The following is a 22,175-nucleotide window of genomic DNA, read 5'->3' as shown; positions in this document are numbered from 1 at the left end:
AAAGGGGGTGGGTGGGGTGGGGTGGGTGGGTGCCAGGTGCTCCTCTTGGGTTCCGTTTCCCACTTATAATCCCTGTTTCTGCTTGTGTTATGGGACCAGCCCCAAGCCCTTGGCAGAAAGAACTGGGCACTAGAGCTCATGCCTGGACTGGAAACCTCGGGGCGAGACACCATAGTTTCCTGTTACAGGTGGGCTCTGTAGGGCAGATGCAGCGGTGCTGGCTTTGGGGGCCTCCTATTGTGCATGTCACGGGGAGAAAAGGGTCTGCTGCTGCCTCTGGCTTTGTCTTCTCTTCACAGTATGTTGTAGCTCCATGGTCTGCGTGGACTGGGTGGTTCCTAGGATGGTTAATTGATAGACAGGTTGCTGGGGTGCACGGCCTGCCTGTTAGTGCCTCTCTCCTCTCTCTCCTTCCAGGTTTCCTTTAACAAGCTGCTGAAGGGTCTAGGTCAGCTGCCCCGTTACACATACATCATTGCTGGGGGAGACAGGTAAGGGGGAGAGCATGTGTTTGCACCCAGCCCAGCTGAGTGGATAATGGCCTTTGCTTCTGGCAAATTCACAATATGCCAGCCAGAGGCCGAGATTTGTCCCATCTGAGACCCTAGTGGGTAGCGTCTTGCCTCCCACATTGCCTGGCCAAGGAAGGGATGGCAGAGTGCTCCAGTGCACAGTTTATAGACCAGTACTGTATGTGTGGGGTTGAGCGCACTTGGGTCTCTGGTTAGTAGTTGTCAATAGGGAATGATAATCAAATGGGGGTGTTTCTACTGGAATTCACTGAATAGGCCTGATGCTATTCAACACCTTAATCAATTATCTGGTATTAAGTATAAACTCATGGATGACTCACAGATTGTCAAAGTAAACAATGAAGAGGACAGGGCATCATGCAGAGTGAGGTGGATCAATTGGTAAGCTGGTCGATTGAAACAAAATGTGGTTTAATATTGCCAAATGCCTACAGCTAGAAACGAGGACTGCAGACCATGACTATGGAATGGGGACTGCATCCTGGAAAGCAGTGACTCTGCAAAGTTTATGGGGTCCCACTGGACAAGGAGCTGAAGATGGGTGTGATGGTCTGGCCGAAAGGGTGAATGCAGTTATTTGATGTATAAGCAGGGGAGTAGTGAGTAGGAGCAGGGAGATGGTTTCAGCTCTGTATATGGCATTAGTGAGACTGAAATTGGAATACTGTATCCAGTTTTGGTACCCACAGTTTAAAAGGATGTTGGAAAATTTTAGAGGCTGCAGAGAAGAGTCACAAAAATGATTCAAGGGTTGGAAAAATTGACTTGCAGTGAGAGACTTACGGAGCTCACTCAGTTTAGTTTGGAGGTGGGCAAACTACGGCTCATGGGCTGGATCTGCCCTGTGAGCCATTTTAAGGTGGCCCGCGAGCCGCACCATGCAGCTCAGCTCCGCTCCAGCACTCCGTCCAGGGCACAGAGTTGTGGGCCGGACCACACGGCTTGGCCCTGCTCCAGCACTCCAGCCGGGGTGCTGGGTCGGGGGCCACACCAGTGTCTGGGCCCTGCTCAGGCCTGGGTGCTGGGTTGGGGGCCACACCATGTGACTTGGCCCTGCTCCAGCTGGGGTGCAGGGTCGAGGCTGCACCATATGGCTTCTGGAAGCAGCCGCATGGCCCTGCTCCAGCTTCTACATGCTCCAATGGGAGCTGCAGGGGTGGTGCCTGAGGATGGGGCAGTGTATAGAGCCTCCTGGCCGCACCGCTGTGTAGGCGCCGGAGAAGGGACATGCCACAGCTTCCAGGAGCCGCTTGAGGTAAGCGCTGCACAGTGCCTACACCCCCTGAGCCTCCCCCCAACCCCCTGCCCCAGCCCTGATCCCCCTCCCACCCTCCAAACCCCTTGGTCTCAGGCCAGCGCACCCTCCTACACCTCAAACTCATCATCCCCAGCCCCACGCCAGAGCCCACACCCCCTCCCGCACCTCAACCTCAATTTTGTGAGCATTCATGACCCGCCATACAATTCCTGTTCCCCGATGTGGCCCTCGGGCCAAAAAGTTTGCCCACCCCTGGTTTAGTTGGTCAAAAAGATCAGTGTGTGCTAAAGAGCTCTTCAATTTAGTGGAGAAAAGCAGAACAAAAACCAGTGGCTGGAAGATAAAGCCAGACAAATTCCTATTAGAAATAAGGCACACGTGATTAACTATTCTAACAAACTACCAGTAGAAATGATGGATTCCGCAAATTACTGGGCTCAGTCCAAGGGTAGCGGGGTGGAGTTATTAACACATTAGCTGTGTTCTACAGGACATCAGACTACGTGAGCTAATGACACTGGTCCCTTTTGACATTAACCTCTATGAATCTATCCAACCAAGCCAGTGGAGCTCACGCAGATAGGACTGAGCTGATGTGGATGCACAGGGGGAGGTCTTGCTCCCATTCTGAGACTCAGTGAAGAGGGGCTTTTAGCTTCAGGTGGCAAAGGGAGCCAGGAATCCTTTTTTCCCCTATGTTGCAGCTGGTTAACCGGAGGCCACAAGCACCAGCTCACTGTCCGTTTCTCCCAGGTGCGGGATGTGGCTCCAGTGAGCCTGGTGCTTGTGGTCTCCAGATTAACCAGCTGCAACACGTGTGCTGCCCTGCACCAGGGGCAGTCCAGGCCACTTGGGCTAGAGTGACGGGGCCCATTTGCTTGGTGGAGTAGCGCATGCTCCCGGTGGGGTCACAGGCTGCTCAAGTTTCCTGTGTCCTGCCAGCTGCAGTTCAGAGGGCTGTGGAGTCGACGTGTCCTGCATCCTGAGTGCATGGGGGACACTTCCCTGAGAAGGGAGCATGGGGCCTGCAGGCTCCTGTGATCTGAGTGTGTGCGTTTCGGGGGTAGGGTGAGTGAATTGGTTGGTTGTATCTGTGAGTAACTGAACAAGGTTGTTTCCTCATGCAGATCCCTAGTGATGTCCCAGGAGGGACTGGAGGACAGCGCCCTGCTGGGGATCGAGGAGCTGAGGAAGGTGAGGTCTGGAGATGGGGACGGAGACAGAAACTGAAACAAAACTTCAGTCATGACCCAGAGGACCCAGTCTTGGGGGTTTCATGCACCAAGTCTCTCTGGGAAGGCAGGAAGAGGATGGCCAGGGAAGGGCATATTGTGAATTTCTAGGAGACAGCAGGCCTAAGCTCCACCCATAGCTGAGGCCCTCCCCCTTAGCCATTGGCAGGAGCGCCGCCAGCTTTTTTGGCACCCTAGGCGGTGGAAGGTGCTGCCCCCGAAATACCGCCGATGACCGGGGTGGCCAAAGATCCGTCCGCCACGGTCGCCGCCCCCCAAATGTTAGTGCCCTAGGCAACCGCCTAGGTCACCTAATGGGTTGCACTGGCCCTGGCTGTTGGGAGGAGCCAGGGAACTGGGGCCACAGCTGAACACTGGGGACAACAAACCAAAAAAAAGAGGGATGGGAGTAAAGGTCACAGGGTGAAAATCAGGCAGTGGCCACTGCTCCCCAAAGGCATTCAAGGGGGCAGCAAGGCAGGGCATGGTGGAGGAAGGGCCAGAGCATCTGACTTCCTCTCTCTCATCTCTGTCTGGGCAGGGTCTTCCTCTTTCCTGCTGCTCAGGCAGGGAGAGGAGGGGGCAGCAAAGTACAAGGTCCCCTTGCTCACTCATCACAATGCCAGGACAGCCCCTCCTCTCACCCACACTGTACTGAGTTCTCCCATTTCCCCCCCAGGTCTGTGAGGGGAAGAAAAAAGTAGTTTTCATTGGAATTTCATGTGGTTTTTCTGTAAGTATCCAATGGGATTATTGCAAATTTTCTGGGAGCAGAGTGGGTGCAGAATGGGTGTCTGGTACAGTCAGGGTTAGGGGGTGCAGAGTGGGTGCGTGGTATAATTGGGGTGGGGAGGTGCAGTGGGTGCCTGGTACAGTCGGAGTGGGGGGTACAGAGTGAGTGCCTGCCATGGATTTGGTATGGGTGCAGAATGGGTGTCTGGTACAGTCAGGGTTAGGGGGTGCAGAGTAGGTGCGTGGTATAATTGGGGTGGGGAGGTGCAGTGGGTGCCTGGTACAGTCGGAGTGGGGGGTACAGAGTGAGTGCCTGCCATGGTTGGGGTATGGGTGCAGAATGGGTGTCTGGTACAGTCAGGGTAGGGGGTGCAGGGTGGGTGTCTGCCATGGATGGGATGTGGGTACAGAATGGGTGCCTGGTACAGTTGGGATGGGGGGTGCAGACCGGGTGTCTGGTACAGTCGAGGTGGGGGGTACAGAGTGGATGATCACAGAAGGGGGCGACGAAGTGGGTACCTGCCATAGTCAAGGTTTGGGAGGGGAGCCGAGAGGGTGCCTGCCAGGGCCGGCTTTAGGCTGATTCCCCCGATTCCCTGGAATCGGGCCCTGTGCCTTAGGTGTCTTTTTAATTTTTCAAATTTTTTTTGTTCACCTGGCGGTGGGAGGGGTTCGCTCTGGGTCTTGGGTGGCATTTCGGCGGTTGGGGGTCCTTCAGTGCTGTGGAATACTCGGAACAGACTCCCCACCGCCGAAGTGCTGCCGAAGCCCCAGATCGCCGCCAGGTATTCGAATTGGGCCCCACTGTTCGTAATGCTGGATCTGGTGCCTGCCATGGTGGGGTGGCTTACTGGGTGCTCAGCATGGGGGACAGATAGAGTGGGGATTGCAACTTGTCTTGGTTTGCCCTGGTCCCCTTTATGGCAGCAGGCAGGGCGGATTCTGATCTGTGCTCAGCCTAGAGAGAATAGGTTGGTGTCTCACTGACTCTATTTGCTGCAGGCGCCTTTTGTGGCTGGACAGCTGGACTTTTGCATGAATAACCTGGACATCTTCCTGCCAGTGCTGGTGGGATTTAACCCTGTCAGCATGGCCAGGTAACAGCCAGCATGGGAGCAGGGAAGGGGCACCGTGGGCTCAGTTGCTCCCCCTGCCCTAGACAAGGGACTACACAGGCCCTGATGCTGGCATCTCAAGCCCAGAGCTGGATCCGAGTCCATTTCCAATGAGAACCAGATCATGCTGAGGTGGGACGTGCCAGTCAGCTTCCCACGTTGCCTCACCCAGTTCCCTGAAAAGCTATGGGGTCCCCCGGAGCAGGGTGTGAAGCCCCTGGCAGGGCTGAGGGCCAGGCCCTCTCACAGGATGTCAGGGCTGGGGTTGTCTGTGAAAGCCCTGGGCAGGGCTGAGGGCCGGGCCCTCTCACGAGGATGTTAGTATCTGAGGCAGGGTGAGGTCCCTGTCCCAAGCCTGATTGCAGTGGGTCTCTCTTACAGGAATGATAAGATCGAGGGCTGGCACTCTACCTTCCGCCAGGTGGCTGAGCGGATGCAGAAGCTGCAGGAGTCACACAAAGCCTTTATCCTTAATCCTGCTGTGGGGGTAGGTGATAGGTTCCACCTGGGTTTTGTATCCTTTCCAGAGTGGTGCCTGGAAATCCTCTTCGGGCTGGGCTTCTCCTCAGTGAAGGGCTGTCCCTAATGTTCAGCAAGGAGTTCTGGTGAGACAGGGCCTGCAAGCCAGCAGGATCAGTTACAGAAGACTGGGGAGAAAGGAAGTGGGACTGCAAAAGAGCTCTGCAGATCCCTGGGTAGAGGGCCCAGGCCGCTGCGATCAGAGCAGCCCAGCTCCCACTCGGAGCCGACCTGCAGGGATCTGGATCTGATACGTGTGAGTGCTGCTTCTGAACAGGCTCCAGGACTGGGGTTACACCTCACTCCACTGGCATGTCAATAGTGCAGGACCAGAACTCAGGCAGGGTGGGAGCTCCCCCGCTAGTGGGGCTCTACAGACCTCCAGCATTTATTTGTTACCCCTCCCATGCACAAAAGGTGCTTTGGGATCCCTGCACAGGAGCTTCCCAGGTGACAACAGGAACAGCAGGCCAGGGCAGGGAGGCGGGTGAGCCAGGCCAATGGGAGCACTGCTGGCGCTGGGAGACAGCTCTGCCTTCAGCCTTTCAGCATTGCTCTAGTGATCTGTGTCTGTGCAGCAGGCAGGATGGGGATGGGAGCTAGAGCTGTGTGTTGCAGTCACAGTAGGAGCTGAAGGGATTTGGCCCTCCCTATCCCTGTCCTCAGATGCCCCAGAAACCTCTCGGACTCTCTCAGTTGAGTGGCAACCTGTGTGGTTTATTTACATTCCCGCCACCAACCCCAATACAGTCCCAGGCAGCAATATTCTAGACAGGGCTTCTCACCTGTTAGCCCTTTCCCTCAGGGCTGGAGAGGAACAGAGGTCTGTGAACAGACTGGGACAAGCTAGCCCAGCTCCTCTCCCTCTCTTCCCCAGTACTTCCTTCCTGTCCCTTTTATACCCCTCAGCTGATGGACTAATTGGCTCATCCAGCCTCCCAGCCATTAGCTTACACCTCCCCAGCAGCCTTTTGCAGGTGAGCTGACTGAGGTCTGGATTCCCAGTAGGTGCAAGCTCCCAGCACTCTGGTCACAGGTACTTGTTCCAACTCCACTGGAAGTGCTGCTGGCAGGGATAACTGTGATCTGCGTGCAGAATGTGCCGTGTCCCAGGAGCCCCGGCTCTGGGCTGATCTCCCCAGTTGGACAAGCTGGAGTGAGAGACTGAAGCTCTGCCGTTTCTGACCTCGGTTCAGTGTACCAATATGTTCTAAGGAAAGCAAGGAGTGAGAACAGCAGAATAGGACAATGGATTTCAAAAAAGCAGATTTTAAGAACTTTAGATAACTGCTAGGTAAAGTCCCATGGGAAGAAAATCTAAGGGATAAAGGAGTTGAGGAGAACTGGCAGTTTGTCCAGGAGAAACTTGGAAAAGAGGAGACTAAGGGGGGATATGATAGAGGTATATAAAATCATGCGTGATGTGGAGAAAGTGAATAAGGAAAAGTTATTTACTTATTCACATAATAAAAGAACTGGGGGCCACCAAATGAAATGAATAGGCAGCAGGTTTAAAATAAATAAAAGGAAGTTCTTCTTCACGCAGCACACAGTCAACTTGTGGAACTCCTTGCCTGAGGAGGTTGTGAAGGCTAGGACTATAACAGGATTTAAAAGAAAACTGGATAAATTCACGGAGGTTAAGTCCATTAATGGCTATTAGCCAGGATAGGTAAGGAATGGTGTCCCTAGCCTCTGTTTGTCAGAGGGTGGAGATGGATGGCAAGAGAGAGATCACTTGATCATTACCTGTTAGGTTAACACCCTCTGGGAAAAAAGCATTGGCCACTGTCGGTAGACAGGATACTGGGCTGGATGGACCTTTGGTCTGACCCAGTATAGCCATTCTTATGTTCTTATGTTCTTATACAATATTAAAGGCACAATTGCAAACTTCTCAGAGTGAAGGAAAGATAGGATGAATAGTAAGAGGTCAGTCTGGCTTCATCAGGAGCTCTTCAATGACTTGAAAATGAAAAAAGAATTCTACATAAAAGGTCAGATTGTTAAGGAGGAGTACAAAGAATGGCCTGGGCATGTAGGGACAAAAGCAGAAAGGCTAAGGCACAAAATGAGTTATACGTAGCAAGGGACATAAAGGCAATAAGAAGAAGTTCTTTAAATACATTAGGAACAAGAGAAAGATGAAGGAAAAGTAGGTCCTCTGCTTAGCAGGAAAGGAGAGCTAATGACTGATGACATCAAGAAGGCTGAGGCCTTTAATGCAAGACTGAACACAATATTGTTGAGAACTCGTGGAGGATGGGTGAGGTCTCAGAGGACTGGGGTGGGGCAAACCTAATACCAATCTTTAAAAGGAGGGAAAAAGAGGATTCCGGGAATTATAGATCAGCCAGTCTAACTTCAATACCTGGAAGGATGCTGGAACAGATTATTAAACAATCAGTTGTAAGCACCTGGAAGATAATAGGATTATAAGGAATAGCCAGCATGGCTTTGTCAAGAACAACTCATGCCAAACCAACCTAATTTCTTTTTTGATAGGGTTACTGGCCTGGTAGATGGGGCAAAGCAACAGATATATATCTTGATTTTAGTAAGGCTTTGACATAGTCCCCCATGACAGTCTCATAAGCAAACTAGGGTTATGTGGTCTAGATGAAATTACTAGGTGGGTGCAAATCTAGTTGAAAGATCATACACAAAGAGTAGTTATCAATGGCTGGTTGTCCAACGGGATGGGCATAGCTAGTGGGATTTCGCAGGGGTCAGGCCTGGGTCCAGTACTATTCAATATGTTCATTAATGACTTGGATAATGGAGTGGACAGTATGCTTGTAAATTTGCAGATGACACCAATCTGGAAAGGGTTATGAGCATTTAGGAGGACAGGATTAGAATTCAAAACGATTTTGACAAATTAGACAATTGGTTTGAAATCAACAAGATTAAAGTCACTAAAGACAAATGTAAAGTACTACAGTGAGGAAGAAAAAATCAAATGCACAACTATAATATGGGGTATAACTGGCTAGGTGGCAGTACTGCTGAAAAGGATCAGGGGATTATAGTGGATCACAAATTGAATACGAGTCAACAATGTGATGCATTTGCAAAAAAGGCTAATATAATTCTGGGGTATATTAACAGAAGTGTCACATGTCAGACTCTGGAGGTAATTGTCCTGCTCTACCCGGTACTGTTGAGGTCACAGCTGGAGCACTGTATCCAGTTCTAGGCACCACTCCTTGTGAAAGATGTGGATAAATTGGAGAGAGTCCAATGGAGAGCGACAGAAATAATAAAAGGTTTAGAAAATCTGACATATGAGGAAAGGTTACAAAACTGCACAAGTTTAGTCTTGAGAAAAGACGACTGAGGGGGAACTGATTACAGTCTTCAGATATGTTGCGGGCTATTATAAAGAGGATGGTGATCCACTGTTCTCCACATGCATTGAGGACAGGACAAGAAGTAATTGGCTTCTCTGCAGCAAGGAAGATTTAGGTTAGGTCTTAGAAAAAGCTTTCTAACTATAAGGATAGTTGCGTTCTGGAAGATGTTTCCAGGAGCAGTTATGGAATCTCCATCACTGGAAGTTTTTCAGAACAGGTTGGACAAATGCCTGTCAGGGATGGTCTAGATGGTATTCTTGGTCCTGCCTGAGAGCGGGAGTCTTGACTTGATGACCACTCAGATCATTTCCAGCCATACATTTATATGATTCTGTGGAGTACCTGCCCGGGATGGGGCTGCTTGGAAGATGGGCTTCCATCTCCTGGGATAGGGTGCACAGGGTGTGGGGTACACTCAGGATGGGGGCTTGAGGAGTGGTCATTCAGTTCCCTCTCTCCCACTGCCTCAGCCTGAAGGCATCAGTGGCTCCTCACGGATGAAGGGCGGGAGTGCCACCAAGATCCTGCTAGAGACCCTGTTGCTTGCAGCACACAAGACAATCTCCAAGGACACTGACATCTCAGAGAAGTAAGTCTCCAGTTACAGAGCTAGTAGGGTACACTGGGCAGGCAACCTCCCCCAGTGCCGGAGTCCCCTGATGTGACTGGGCACACAGCTGGCCTATTGCTAGCTTGGGGATTGGCTGGGAATATTGGTGTCATGCTGGGACACTGGGAAAGGACCTCCACGCTTGACTGCTCCTGATCAGACTGTGAATGTCAGTAGGGCAGACAGGAGCTTGGCATGCACAGGTCCCTCGAGTCCTCTCCATGTTCTTCCCATGTCTAGGTGCCTCCTGGAAATCCTGAGGACATATGAACGTGCTCACAAAGTCACCTATGCCCAGAGCAAAAAGATGGCTGCCTTGGTGAAGCAAGCAGGCACCAGGTGAGGTGGGCAGGCATCTCCATTTCTGCTGGAGAAGTTGGGGTTGGGGATAGAAGGAAGGGGGAGAGGAAAGACACGTAGGGTGCAGGACTACTCAGTGAGCAGTGAATGCGGGGGGGCGGGTGATGGGGTATATCAGACCCTCTGAGGCCCCCTGCTGGAGGCCTTGTGGTCCTGGCACACCCCATCCCAAAAAAAGGCAGTAGAGAGGTCCTCCAAGCTACCTAGAGTGGCTGTGTGGGACACAGCCAATCCGGGGCCAGCAGCCTAGTATAAGAAGAGCTTCAGGGCCCGAGGCAGTTCAGTTTCTTGCTGGAACTGTAGGAGTGTGTAATGTGTGTGGCTGGCGGGTGGAGCTACAGACCCCCAGACATGGTAGTGCTGCCAGAAGCTGGGGAGAGCAAGATGGAGTCCTGGGCACAGCAGATGGGTGCTCTCTACAGGGTCCCTAAGTCTCCCCAACCCCCCATTAGCCACTGGTGGGGAAGTGGCCAGAGCAGTGAGGTAGCCCAGAAGGGGAACTGAATTATAGTGTCCCAGCTGGAGAGCTGTAGCCAGGAAGCCCAAGAGAGCCAAGACATTGTCTCCAGGGAGAGAGCCCAGGGGCGCTGTTCTATCCCAGAGCAGGGACAATCTGAAAGAGCAGCACACACACTTGGCCAAGGGGATGCTCACAAGGGGTGAATGCACCCCGTTATGGGGGGAAACAGCCAATTAACACCCAGTAACCCCCCTATGCTGTGCTCTGCTCCTACTCCCCCAAGCAACACCAGTAACCTCCTATGCTGTGCTTTCCCTGACCCCTCAAAACCCCCCGTGCTGTGCTCTCCCCTGAGCATGTCCAGTAACTCCCAGTCTTGTGCTCTGCCCCTACCCTCTGAACACCCTGAGTAACCCTTCTGTGCTGTCCTTTCCCAGCTTGCAGAAGAAGGCCTCTGTGTACATGGTGGGCTGGCACACGCTGGGCATCATTGCCATCATGGACGGTGCTGAGTGCATCCCAACGTTTGGAGCAGGTAAGGGAACTGGCTGTGTTGGAAAGAGCCCTGATGCCTCTGGCAAAGGGTCCTTGTGATGTGGGAGAGGTGTCCAAGCTCCTTGCTCTGAGCTCCCCCTGCACCAAGCTGTTGCTATGTCATAGAGTCAATTGCTTGACCACCCTTTGGTTCATTATAAAATATATTCAAAAGACCAAATAACCAGTATCAGTCAGGTTTATTGCTCTAAGCAAATAATAATATAGTGTCACCATGCCTCTCTGGGTCACAAGTGAGACTAGCAGATGCAGGACAAACTGGAGAGAAATAGGGCAGACACACCCCAAAATTCTCCCATAAAATATACTAATCCAGTAATACAAGTAAGCTTCTGTCTCACCACACTGGCCAAGTAGAAGTCAGAAATGCAGTCTCCTTAGGTATCCCAGTCCTTGTTTCAACACCCAGACACTAGACTTAAGGATGAGTGGTTATTTAAAACCAGTTTAATCAACCAAAGGGTTTTTCTGATCCCAAACAACCAGCCACAAACCCAGGTCAATATATAACTCTGATCTTACCCAATAATCACACTATTGCCAATCCTTTAGTATCTTACATCTAAAGGGTTATTTATAAGAAAAAAGAAACAGGCGAGAGTTAAAATTGGTTAAAGGAATCAAATACATACAATGATGGCAAAGTTCTTGGATCAGGCTTGAAGCAGTGATGGAATAAACTGCTGGCTTGTTAAGTCTCTGGTTGCGTCCAAATGATGGGAAGGTCCTCAGTCCCTTGCTTAGAATGTTCCCATTAGTTCATAGTTCATAGATCAGAGCAGGAAAGAGGCAAAATGGGCCTTTTATAGCTTCTGCCATGTGAAGGGAAAATCACTGTTCCAAGTAAAGCCCTCAGCACAGTTTGTGAAAAAGTACAGGCACACAAAATGGAGTTCAGTACCACATAATCTAGTCACATGCCCTTGCACGCTTCGATGAGTCGTAGCAACCATTGCCATATTCTCAGAACGTCCTCAGGAAAATCCATTAGTGGAGATAAGCTTCTTCCATGGCCCAGTGTTCATTGATGGGCCATCAGCTTGAATAGTCCATTCACAATGTGCTGACTAGACTGGATGTAAACTATGGGAGCAAACACATTTGAAATACGAGTACATAGTCAATATTCATAACTTCAGATACAAAAATGATACATGCACACAAATAGGGTAGATGCTCTGCGGGTTATGCAAGACCCGATTTATGCAAATCCACACTTATGGAAAAAGTTCGGTAAGCTAGAAATATAATGGTCAGAGATACGTTTCCGACTTATGCAAAATTTGAGTCACGCAAGGCCTCCCCTTCCCCACCGCCACCCCCCAGCCCTCGGGGATCCAGCTTGGTAACATCTTGCCTGCCAAAGGCCCTCTGAGCAGGATTCCTGGGGTCTGTGGGGCACGGGGTCTCTGTTCTGGATCCCTGGGGACTGGAGTGCCAAGGGGTCTCTGAGCAGATACTGAGGGAGGAGGGGTCTCTCTGAGCAGGATACGTGCAGGTGGGATGCAAGAGTCTCTGAGCTGAATCCTGTGAGCAGAGGGTCAAGGGGTCTGCAAGCAGGATCCCCAAAGAATTGAGGGGAAGGGTTCTCTGAGCAGGCTTCCTGGGGGCTGGAGAGCAAGGAGTGCCCAAGCTGGGTCCCCAGGGTCAGAGGGTAATTTGTCTCTTAGCTGGATCCTGGGGTCTCCAAGCTGGATCTCCAGCCTCTGGGATCCTGCAAAGAGACCCCTTGGCTCACAGCCCCATTCCTTCTGCCTCTGGTTCACTCACTTGCTTTCCTGTCATTTTCCTGCACAGACTATAATGACGTGCGAGGCTTCTTGATTGGGGATCACAGTGAGATGTTCAACAAGGAGACAGATCTGATAGCACAGGTAGGAACTGGGCTGGAGTACAGGCGAAGAGCAGGGCCCTGGCTGTCAGGGTTACTCTAGGTATGTGCTGGCTTCGTTGGAGCGGATTCTGCGGAAGATGAGATCCTGCTTGGCCTGGTATGAGGGGGCTGGGAGGGTCAGGGAGTTCTAGCTGATTTTGAGCCCTGCCCTTGGGTAGGTCCTAGGTGGGGAGTAAATTCTGGGGGTAGTTCTGACCATGAGTCCAGGGCTGGACTCGGCTGGGGTGGCTGCCAGGCAGGGTATGATCTGAGCTAGCTTATGAGTGTGATGAACCTCATGGTCTTGGATGGGTGCTGGGTGGGGAGTGGGTACTGGCCTGGGGCGCATGCTGTGGGGGCATGGTGGAAGCTGAGTGGGTGGTGATTCTGTGTGCCCATGCCTCTGGTTCCCAGAGCCTCCCAGGCTGATGGGCAGACGGGGACTGATACCCCTGTGCTCCCTGGTGTCAGGGAAGGGAGGAGTGCTGCTAAGTTGGGGAGCAAAGGGGGAGTCCCTATGGTGGGGAAGGAGGCCCCAGTGTTAGGGACTGGAGGTGGAGCTCAGACGTCAGGGAGGATGAGGGGCCTGGTCTCAGGGTGTATGGGGGAGCCTGGCTGGTGAGGGATGCAGGGGGCCCTGGTTTGAGAGAGGTTAAGTGGGAGGTCCCAGTGGCAGAGTGTGGAGGGGGGACCCTGATATTAGCGGGGGCATGGGGCCTTGGTGTCAAGAAGATGGAGGGAACCTGGAGTCAGGCAGGAGAGAGCCAGGGAAGTCCCAGTGTTGTGAAGGGGATGGGGTCTCCCATGTTTGGGAAGGGAGGAGGGGGTTCTGATGTTGGGAATGGAAGGGATGGGCAGGGGGGCCCATGTGTCAGGGAGTGTAATGGGAACCCTAGCACCATGTTAAACAGGCTTGCTTTCTCTGGCAGGGCCCGCAGTTCGCCTTCTCTCAGGAGGACTTTGTGAAGACGATTCTCCCATCACTGACTGAGCTCGATACTGTTCTCTTCCTCTTCACGCTGGATGGTGAGGAGTGGCTGGGAGCTGAGGGAAGGGGTCAGCACTAGTTGTGGGGGGAGAAAAGGAAGGAGCTTTTGTTCCCCCTGCTGGGCACTACCCTTTGCTGAGTGATCACATCAGCATCTTGCTGTGATTTATCCCGCCTCACCTCTCCCTAATATGCTGAACGGTTGAAAAGATTGGAGTTCTTGTAACTTTGGAAAAAGACAGGTAAGAGGGGACATGATAAAAAATTATGAAAAGTATCTAAAACAATTCAGGGTCTTGAGATAGGTGATCAAGAGTATCTGTTCTCCCTGTCTCATAAGACAAGAATGAGGGGGAAGCTCACTGAGCCTGAAAGGCAGCAAAGGAAATATTTTCCCACAAGGGGCTTGTGGAACTCCCTGCCACATGACATAACAGGCTAAGAGTCTGGCAAGATTCAGAGAGGGGTTAGATGTTCCTATGAGCATGAAGAATATCCAGACTCATCAGAGGAAATAGTAACACCCAAACCACAGCTTGGGATTGGCCATGAACCATCAGGTTCCAGGGCATGAGCCCCTAACTACTGGGGCTAGGGGAACCTTCCTCTGGGGCAGGCCACATGGTCACTGCACCTTCCCCTGAAGCAGCTGGTGCTGGCCCCTGTTGGAGATAGAACACTGGACTAAATGGATCCTGGTCCAGTCCACATGGGCAGTGTCTGAGTCCTGGTGGTGCTGGCTCATGGTAGGCTTGGTCTGTAGTTACGGTACTAGCCTAAGACTCAGGAAATCTGGGTTCAGTTCCCAGTTCTTCCACAGGCTCCATGTGACCTTAGACAAGTCACTTCCCTTTCTGTGCCTCAGTTCCTTATGTCCATACAAATCGTTCTGTCACACTTGGCTGTGAGGGTGAACTCAGTGCACTGTGGTCATGGGCTGTAGATGCCTAGATTGATAACTCTGTGGTTAAGAATTGATACTGTTGGCGGCGGGGTCACACTCATCTTTTGCTTTGGGCCTTTGTCTCCAGATCCATTTCTTAGGACTGTGGAATTTGTATGGGGTTTGCCTAGGGCCAGTTGGCTGGTCTCCTGTCAATGCACTGATGTCTCATAGACTTTAAGGCCAGAAGGGACCATCATGATAATCTCATCTGACCTCCTGGACAATGAAGGCCACAGAACCTCACCCACCCACTCCTGTAATAGACCCACAACCTCTGGCTGAGTTACCAAAGTCCTCAAATCATGAGTTAAAAGACTTCAAATTACAGAGAATCCACTGTTTACAATAATTTAAATCTACAGGTGACCCATGCCCAGAGGAAAGAAAAAACAAAACAAAACAAAAAAAAACCCCAAAACCCCAGGATCTCTGCCAGTCTCACCTGAGGGAAAATTCCTTCCTGACACCAAATATGGCGATCAGTTAGACCGTGAGCATGTGGGCAAGACTCACCAGCCAGACTCCTGGGAGAGAAAGAGAGAATTCTCTGTAGTAACTCAGAGCCCTCCCCATCTAGAGTTCCATCACCAGCCGTTGGGGATATTTGCTGCTAGCACTTGCAGATCGGCTCCATGCCATCATAGGCAGCCCCATCATACCATCCCCTCCATAAAGGTATGGAGCTCAGTCTGGAAGTCACTTAGGTTTTTGCCGCCACCGCTCCCCTTGGAAGGCTGTTCCAGAACTTCACTTCTCTGATGCTTGGAAACCTTTGTCTAGTTTCAAGCCTAAACTTGTTGATGGCCAGTTTATATCCATTTGTTCTTGTGTCCACATTGGCACTTAACTCATATAACTCCTCTCCCGCTCTGGTATTTATCCCTCTGATGTATTTATAGAGAGCAATCATATCTCCCCTCAGCCTTCTTTTGGTTAGGCTAAACAAGCCAAGCTCTTTGAGTCTCCTCTCATAAGCTACAGTTAACTCCTTGCTTAAGGTAGATATGTTCCTGAAAAATGTAACTTTAAGCAAAACAATGTTAAGCGAATCCAATTTCCCCATAAGAATAAATGTAAATAGGGGTGCAGGGGTGTTTAGGTTCCAGGGAAATTTTTTGTCCAGACAAAAACCTATATTTTATTTTTATATCTATATATAATAGATAGATATAATCTAGATCACAGAATCTCAGGGTTGGAAGGGACCTCAGGAGGTATCTAGTCCAACCCCCAGCTTAAAGTAGGACCACTCCCCAACTAAATCATCCCAGCCAGGGCCTCATCAAGCCTGACGTTAAGAACCTCTAAGAAAGGAGATTCCATTGCTTTTAAAAAGATCAGGATGTTGAGACAGCAGCTGCGGCCAGCAAGCTCTCTCCTCCTGAGCCCTGTCCTGTCCCTACCCTGCTCTATATGGAGAAGGGGTAATTGTGGGGCAGGAGCAATGGGGAGGGAGACACCCTGACATTCCCCCTCCTCCCCGCTCCCTTGCACAGCAAGCAGGAGGCTCTTGGGAGCAGCTCCAAGGCAGAGGGCAGGAACAGCACATGGCAGCGGGGGGAGGGACAACTGAACTGCCAGCAATTGGCAGCCTGCTGGGCGGCTGCTGCACAGGGAACTTAGGGAAGCAGGGAGCTGATGGGGTGTGGGGGCTGCCGGTCCACCCTGTTTCCAAGCCCCCACCAGCTAGCTGCAACGGGCTGTTATTCCTGCAAGCAGTGGACAAAGCAGGTGGCTGCCAAACAATGTTATAAGGGAGCATTGCACAACTTTAAATGAGCATATTCCCTAACTGATCAGCAACTTAACTTTGAAACATCGTTAACCAGGATGACTTTAAGTGAGGAGTTACTGTATGTTTTCCATTCATCAGATCAGCCTAGTCACCCTTCTCTGCACCTGTTCCAGTTTGAATTCATATTTCTTAAACATGGGAGGCCAGAATTACACACAGTATTCCAGACGAGGTCTCACCAGTGCCTTGTAGAATGGTACTAACACTTCCCTGTCTCTACTGGAAATACCTTGCCTGATGCATTCTAAGACTGCATTAGCCTTTTTCATGGCTGCATCACATTAGCGGCTCTTAGGCATCCTATGATCAACCAATACACCCAGGTCTTTCTCCTACTCCATCACTTCCAACTGATATGTCCCCAGCAAAAATTCTTGCTGTTAGTCCCAAAATGCATGACTTTGCACTTAATTAAATTTCATCCCATTTCTAATACTCCAGTTTTCAAGCTCATCCCGATCTTCTTGTATGATAATCCTGTCCTCCTCCATATTGGCAATACTTCCCAACTTTGTGTTATCCACACATTTTATTAGCACATTCCCACTTTTTGTGCTAAGGTCAGTAATAAAAATGTTAAATAAGATTAGTCCCAAAATCAGTCCCTGAGGAACTCCACTACTAACCTCCTTCCAGCCTGACAGTTCACCTTGCAGAATGACCCATTGTAGTCTCCCTTTTAACGAGTTCCTTATCCACCTTTCAATTCTCAGATTAATCCCCATCTTCTCTAATGTAACTGATAATGTCGCTGCAGAGCCAATCACACCAGGTCCTTTGAGCTACAGAGAAACCAGGAAGAGGGGTGCAGCTGTTCTCTGACCTACCGCAGCTGCAAGGCTTGGGAGGTAGTCTATGGACCTGTTACCCTCTTACCCTGGAGTTGTAGCAAAGAAAGTGAATGAGATAGAAGTAAGGTAGACGTATGTGTGTATGTGTGTGTGTACATGTCTCTTGGATGTTGGTATGGTGATCTGGCTGATATGCAAAGGGCCCTTGACTCTGACTAGCTCTGGACCTTCCTGAATGACTGTCCAGAGCCTGGTTACCCCAGTCTTATGCTCCCATTTGCTTTAAGATGACCTCGCAGAGGTGGAGAAGCTTGTGGTTCAGGTGAAGGAGAAGACATCAAATGTCCAAGCACTTTCTCATGCCACTGTTGGGCAGTACCTTCCGGTGAGTAGAGAAGGCTCTTTGTGTCTATCCCAGGTGAGGGCAAGGTCCTGTGGGAAATTGAGCTTGTGCTCCTGTAATTAGACTGTACCCTGGTGCCTGCCTAGAGGGGGCAGGGTTGGGGTTGCCTTCATTCTGGAATTCCAGAAGGGAGTGAATCTTGCCCCACAGTGGCACTGGGTGCCCCTGGAGCTGTACTAAGTTGCAGCGAGGCCACACTGCCCCCAACCAGCCCTAAACCTTAAAGGTCAAAGAAAAACAAAAAAAGCACTCTGCAGCCTATACTTAGCAACAAGTTCCATTCCTGTCTAATAAGGTATTTCTCACCCAGTGGTTAGTTCGTCCAGCGCTTGTCCCCACTGACACAGTCGCCTTCCCTAATGGTTACCTACTACCCGATTTTACAGGGACAGTCCCGATTTTGGGGGCTTTTTCTTATATGCGCTCCTATAACCCCCACCCCCTTTCCTAGTTTTTCACACTTGCTGTCTGGTCACCCTATACCTACTTGGGACAATCATCTGCTCTTATACAGTCTTACCCCAGGGGGCCCATTCTTCCTAGAACTCTGAGTTTGTTTGGCTTTGTAAATCTCCAGCCTGCATCTACTCCAGACAGCAAACACAGGCTGTCTGAGTGTTCATGGTTCTCCTGTTGACTCGGTCAGCTCTCAGACTGCCCTCCCTCAGGTGCTAGTTTTCACTCCCAACAGATTTAGAGCACAATGTCCTGTGTTAGTTAACTCTAAAATTGTTTCCCATACAAGCATCTCATAATAACCACGACAGTCAGCTAGAGCTTAGCTTTCAGCAGACCAAACGCAACTCCCTTCGGTATAATACTGAGAAAACAGTGGGACTCAGTATCCCTGCCAGGGCATGCCTGGGCATGTCTGTGTGACAACAAGGTTTCTGTTTGTATCTTTATCCCCACCAGGCGTCCCTCAAGAAGCTGTTTCCTTCCATCATGAGCATCATGTGGCCCATCCTGTTCCTGGAGTATGAGGGGAATTTTATCCAGGTAATGCATGAAAAACCTGCTTTGGATCCTGAGGTTGATTCCTAGCAGGGTGCCAACTGACTGGACGTTTGTGATTTCTGAGGTAAATGAGGGGTGGCTGCAGGGCCGTGGCCCCCCTGCAGGCAGATGGCCTGGCTGCTGCAAGGCTGTGGCTCCCTCTGGCTGGCAGTTTGTGGCTGACCAGTTCACGGGGATCTGTTTTTCTGTATTTCGCACAGAAGTTCCAGAGGGAGCTCAGCACCAAGTGGATCCTCAACACAGTCAGCACCGGGGCCCATGTCCTCAAGGGCAAAATTCTCCACAACTACATGGTGAACCTGAGAATTAGCAACTCCAAACTCTTCTGGAGGGCGGTGTGCATCCTGCAGGTACTGAGGCCCAAGGCAATGGCCGACTGAGGGAATAAGAAGGTAGCAGCATTACCAGTTATTACTTCAGAGTGCAGGGGGAGGCCCCAGTTGTGGGAAAGGCAGAAAGCAAGATCAGTAGCTAAGGGGGGCGAGGGGGGAAGATTCCTTGTGTGGCCCTTCTCTGGACATTGGCACTGCCCCCAGTGGGACCTCTTCAAGACCAGGCAGAGCACTACAGCCCAGTAGCCGACCCTCCCGTCCTCCACCTCCCCCATCCTCTGTACCATGGCTGGGAGCCTAATCCTGAGCATGAGAGAATCTCATCACCAAGATGAAACCGTGCACCACAGTGAACTGCTAACCCACCTATGGGACAAAGCAGAAGTTCGTGGCCCACAATTTATATGGGATCACTGGGGGACAGGCCCAGCAGTATGAGCATGGTGAGCATGTGTACCGAGCCATGACAGAGCATGTCTTGATGTCCCTCAAGCTGTCTCCATGCTGTGCCCTGCTCTGAGGCAGATTGTGAGAGGCAGCCAGCATGTTGCTGGAGCTTGGTGGTCACTACTGGGCCTGGGAATGGGAGGTTGGAGATGGGACGGAAGTTGAAGAGGTCTCAAGGTTGAGTTTTGGCATTTCTCGGGGTTGGTAAGTGTGCTTATCCCTGCCTACTCTGGTTAGTAGTGGGCGTAGCTCTTGTACCATTCAGGAGGGGCAGAGATCCATTGCACAGGTTGTCTCTAATATTCTTCTGAGCTTTCTGGACTTCAGCTAGTGTGATGGGGGGGGGTGGATGGATAATAGGGTCTAGTTGGGGTTTTCTTGCCTGGTTACCTGTAATCTGGGCCCTTTTCTGTGCTGCCCCTGCCCAGCTCGTGTCCACACACATGTGCACGTACACACCCCCATTCACCCAACCCTGGCTGGGGCTGTCATCTCTGGTGTCATGCACGACTCTGAGTTTGCCCATTCCCCAGCCAAGCCATGTAGATTTGGGACAGACAGGAGCCAGCCCTGCTTTCCAGCCATTCTGGCTGTCGTCATCCCCTTCTCAATGTTACTCAACACTGGTGCGCGCCCACTCCCCCTGGTTCCCTGGCCTGCTCAGGATCAGTGCACGGGGCCCTTCAAATGCCCCTTGCTAAGCCATGTGAGAGCCACTCCAGCACCATCCCTGAGCTGCACTGAAATGGAATCTGCTCTAACTGGCATGCTCTCCCCACAGCGGTTCACGGGGCACTCCCAGGCCAGGTGCCTGGAGGGCCTGCTGCAGACCATATATGACCCTGAGGTGCTCTCAGATGACATTCGCAATGCAGAGCTCTCCAAACATATTGCAATAGCAATGGAGAAGAACAAGGTAACAAGGCCCATGCCCTGTCTCTCATCAGCACCCCACCTCATGGTGTCATACACGGTGGGGCCCCAGCCCTCTGGCTCCACTCTGTTCAGATGTGCTGCTCAATGGGCCTGATGCAAACTCTGGCACCTGTGACACTTGCACAGGGACACGCAGCAACAGCTTTCGAAGGCAGGAGACAGAATTTCAGGTGGTTGGTGTAGGGCAGAGATTGGGGGCCGCCTTCCAAAAACCATTGTCCGTGCTGGAGCTTCTCCTCGCAGAGGGGGTGAGGTTCCCAAGAGGCACCAGCAGACAGGTTTCCCCCTGGAAGATGGGAAGGCCACCCCCAGATGCAAGTGGGGTGCTGAAGCCCCCAGATCCCCAGCAGGTGGCGCTTCCCTTAGCACTTGCACACCAGGGCCTGTGCAACTGGCTGAGCTGCTGGGGAAATGACAGTGTGAGCGCCCCCCTGCCTGATTCTGACGCTGTCTCCTTTTGTCTCCCAGGTTGTCCCCACAGCCCTTCTGTGCCTGCTGCGGAACTGCTCAGTACAGGAGGCCCAGCTGCGGCTTGACACCTCCCCGTCCATCCGAGCAGCCATCGAGTCCTCACTGAATGCTCCGGGGCGCAAACGGGGTGCAGACAAATCAGACTCCACAGGCAGGAGCGCATAGGAGGCAGCACCCATCTACTAAGGGGACTATGTGGGGAGAGAGAGGCCCAGCATCATTAACTTGTGTATGGATCCAGCAGTGCATGCTAGCCAGGCAGCCGCACTGTCTTCCAGCTAGGGAGAGCTGCCAAGTCCCTGAACAAGAGCAGCAGCTGGGATCTGGTGAACACGAGCAGCACCCACCTAGATGGGGAGCCGAGTGCTGTGGGCTCTCTTGTTAGCTCTTGGTGGGAGGGGACAGATTACCTGGAGGTGGGAATTTTGTGTTGTCTAGGAGCCTGAATTTCCTTGCAGAACCATGTGCTCCCTAGGGGTCTGGATTGCGCTGGGTGAGCTAATCTCTGGTGGATGGCAGTGTGGGGGGTATCAGCTTACCCTGGGGAATCACGGGGTGGGGTGCACTGTAATCCTTTGAGCAGGTCAGCTGTTCTCTCTGCTCTGGGAAGGAGGAAGAGTCACTCTCAGATGTGAGCTACTGAGGGAAGTTGTTCTGTAATCCCCGAAACGTGTGATGGGGTCAGGTGGGGCTGGATGTTGTCACTGTGTGTTTAATCTTTTTTTTAAATAAACTGTTCTGTGTTTGCCCAGCTGTCTGTGCTGTCAGCTCAGCAGCTGTATGGGGCTCATGGGCAGCTCCCCAGCTTGTGCAAGACCAGAGCTGGCAGCAGAGGTGATGTGTGCCCTGCCCTTCTGTCCCAAACTGCACTGACTACCAACAGCAGACAGGGCCCAGGCACAGCCCCACCCTGCCAGCAGAGGCTGGAATGGAAGGGGTCTCTGCACTGTGGCAATTATTCACTGAGTGTCTGGAGCGCTAGGGCTGTCAAAACCCTTGCATTTGTCGCTGTGTCCAGCAGCTTCGATGCCCCCTGCTACGGCAAAGTCCTTTGCTGCATTATCTCTGCAGGTGGGATGATGGACGTTGGAGCTGAAGGTTTGAGGTGAGGAACTTGCCTTGAACAGTCCTGTGTTCTAGAGCTATGGGGGCACCCTCTGCCTTTGCTTTAGGCATCACATCACCAGGACACTGACAGCCAGGAACTCTGGTGGGCATTGTCCTTGACTCTGTAATCAGCTCCCTCCTAGTGCGATCACAGCATCCCTGCACCTCCAAATGTGGTTTGGCGGCATTCTGAGAAAAACAAGGTTATGGCACAATTCTCATACCAGGCAGCAGAACTGAGCTTTCTGGCCAGGCTGCGCAGTCAGTCCATTCCTGGGCGTGTAGCCAGCAAGGCATGGAATAACCATTCCCCTTTCCCCAGGGCCTCTTCAGCATTCG

At 51.7% G+C, this 22,175-nt stretch overlaps 1 protein-coding gene across 1 annotated transcript in view; it reads left to right on the top strand.

Moving 5' to 3' along the window:
• Nucleotides 1-20,894, top strand: part of GCKR (glucokinase regulator) — a 35,537-nt gene extending 14,643 nt beyond the window's left edge. Inside the window, exons 3-17 of the mRNA XM_032782675.1 lie at nt 418-491; nt 2,919-2,985; nt 3,703-3,756; nt 4,758-4,852; nt 5,252-5,357; nt 9,216-9,334; nt 9,596-9,694; nt 10,613-10,710; nt 12,528-12,604; nt 13,533-13,629; nt 17,411-17,508; nt 18,442-18,525; nt 18,744-18,893; nt 20,104-20,238; nt 20,727-20,894. Coding sequence (XP_032638566.1) covers nt 418-491; nt 2,919-2,985; nt 3,703-3,756; nt 4,758-4,852; nt 5,252-5,357; nt 9,216-9,334; nt 9,596-9,694; nt 10,613-10,710; nt 12,528-12,604; nt 13,533-13,629; nt 17,411-17,508; nt 18,442-18,525; nt 18,744-18,893; nt 20,104-20,238; nt 20,727-20,894 — 1,521 coding nt within the window. The remainder of the gene's footprint in view (nt 1-417; nt 492-2,918; nt 2,986-3,702; nt 3,757-4,757; nt 4,853-5,251; nt 5,358-9,215; nt 9,335-9,595; nt 9,695-10,612; nt 10,711-12,527; nt 12,605-13,532; nt 13,630-17,410; nt 17,509-18,441; nt 18,526-18,743; nt 18,894-20,103; nt 20,239-20,726) is intronic.
• The last annotated feature ends 1,281 nt before the right edge of the window (nt 20,895-22,175 follow it).

The sequence above is a fragment of the Chelonoidis abingdonii genome, chromosome 3, assembly GCF_003597395.2.
Source record: "Chelonoidis abingdonii isolate Lonesome George chromosome 3, CheloAbing_2.0, whole genome shotgun sequence".
NCBI lineage: Eukaryota > Metazoa > Chordata > Testudines > Testudinidae > Chelonoidis > Chelonoidis abingdonii.
The sequence above is the reverse complement of the archived record's forward strand: the minus strand, read 5'-3'. Positions and strand labels throughout refer to the sequence as shown.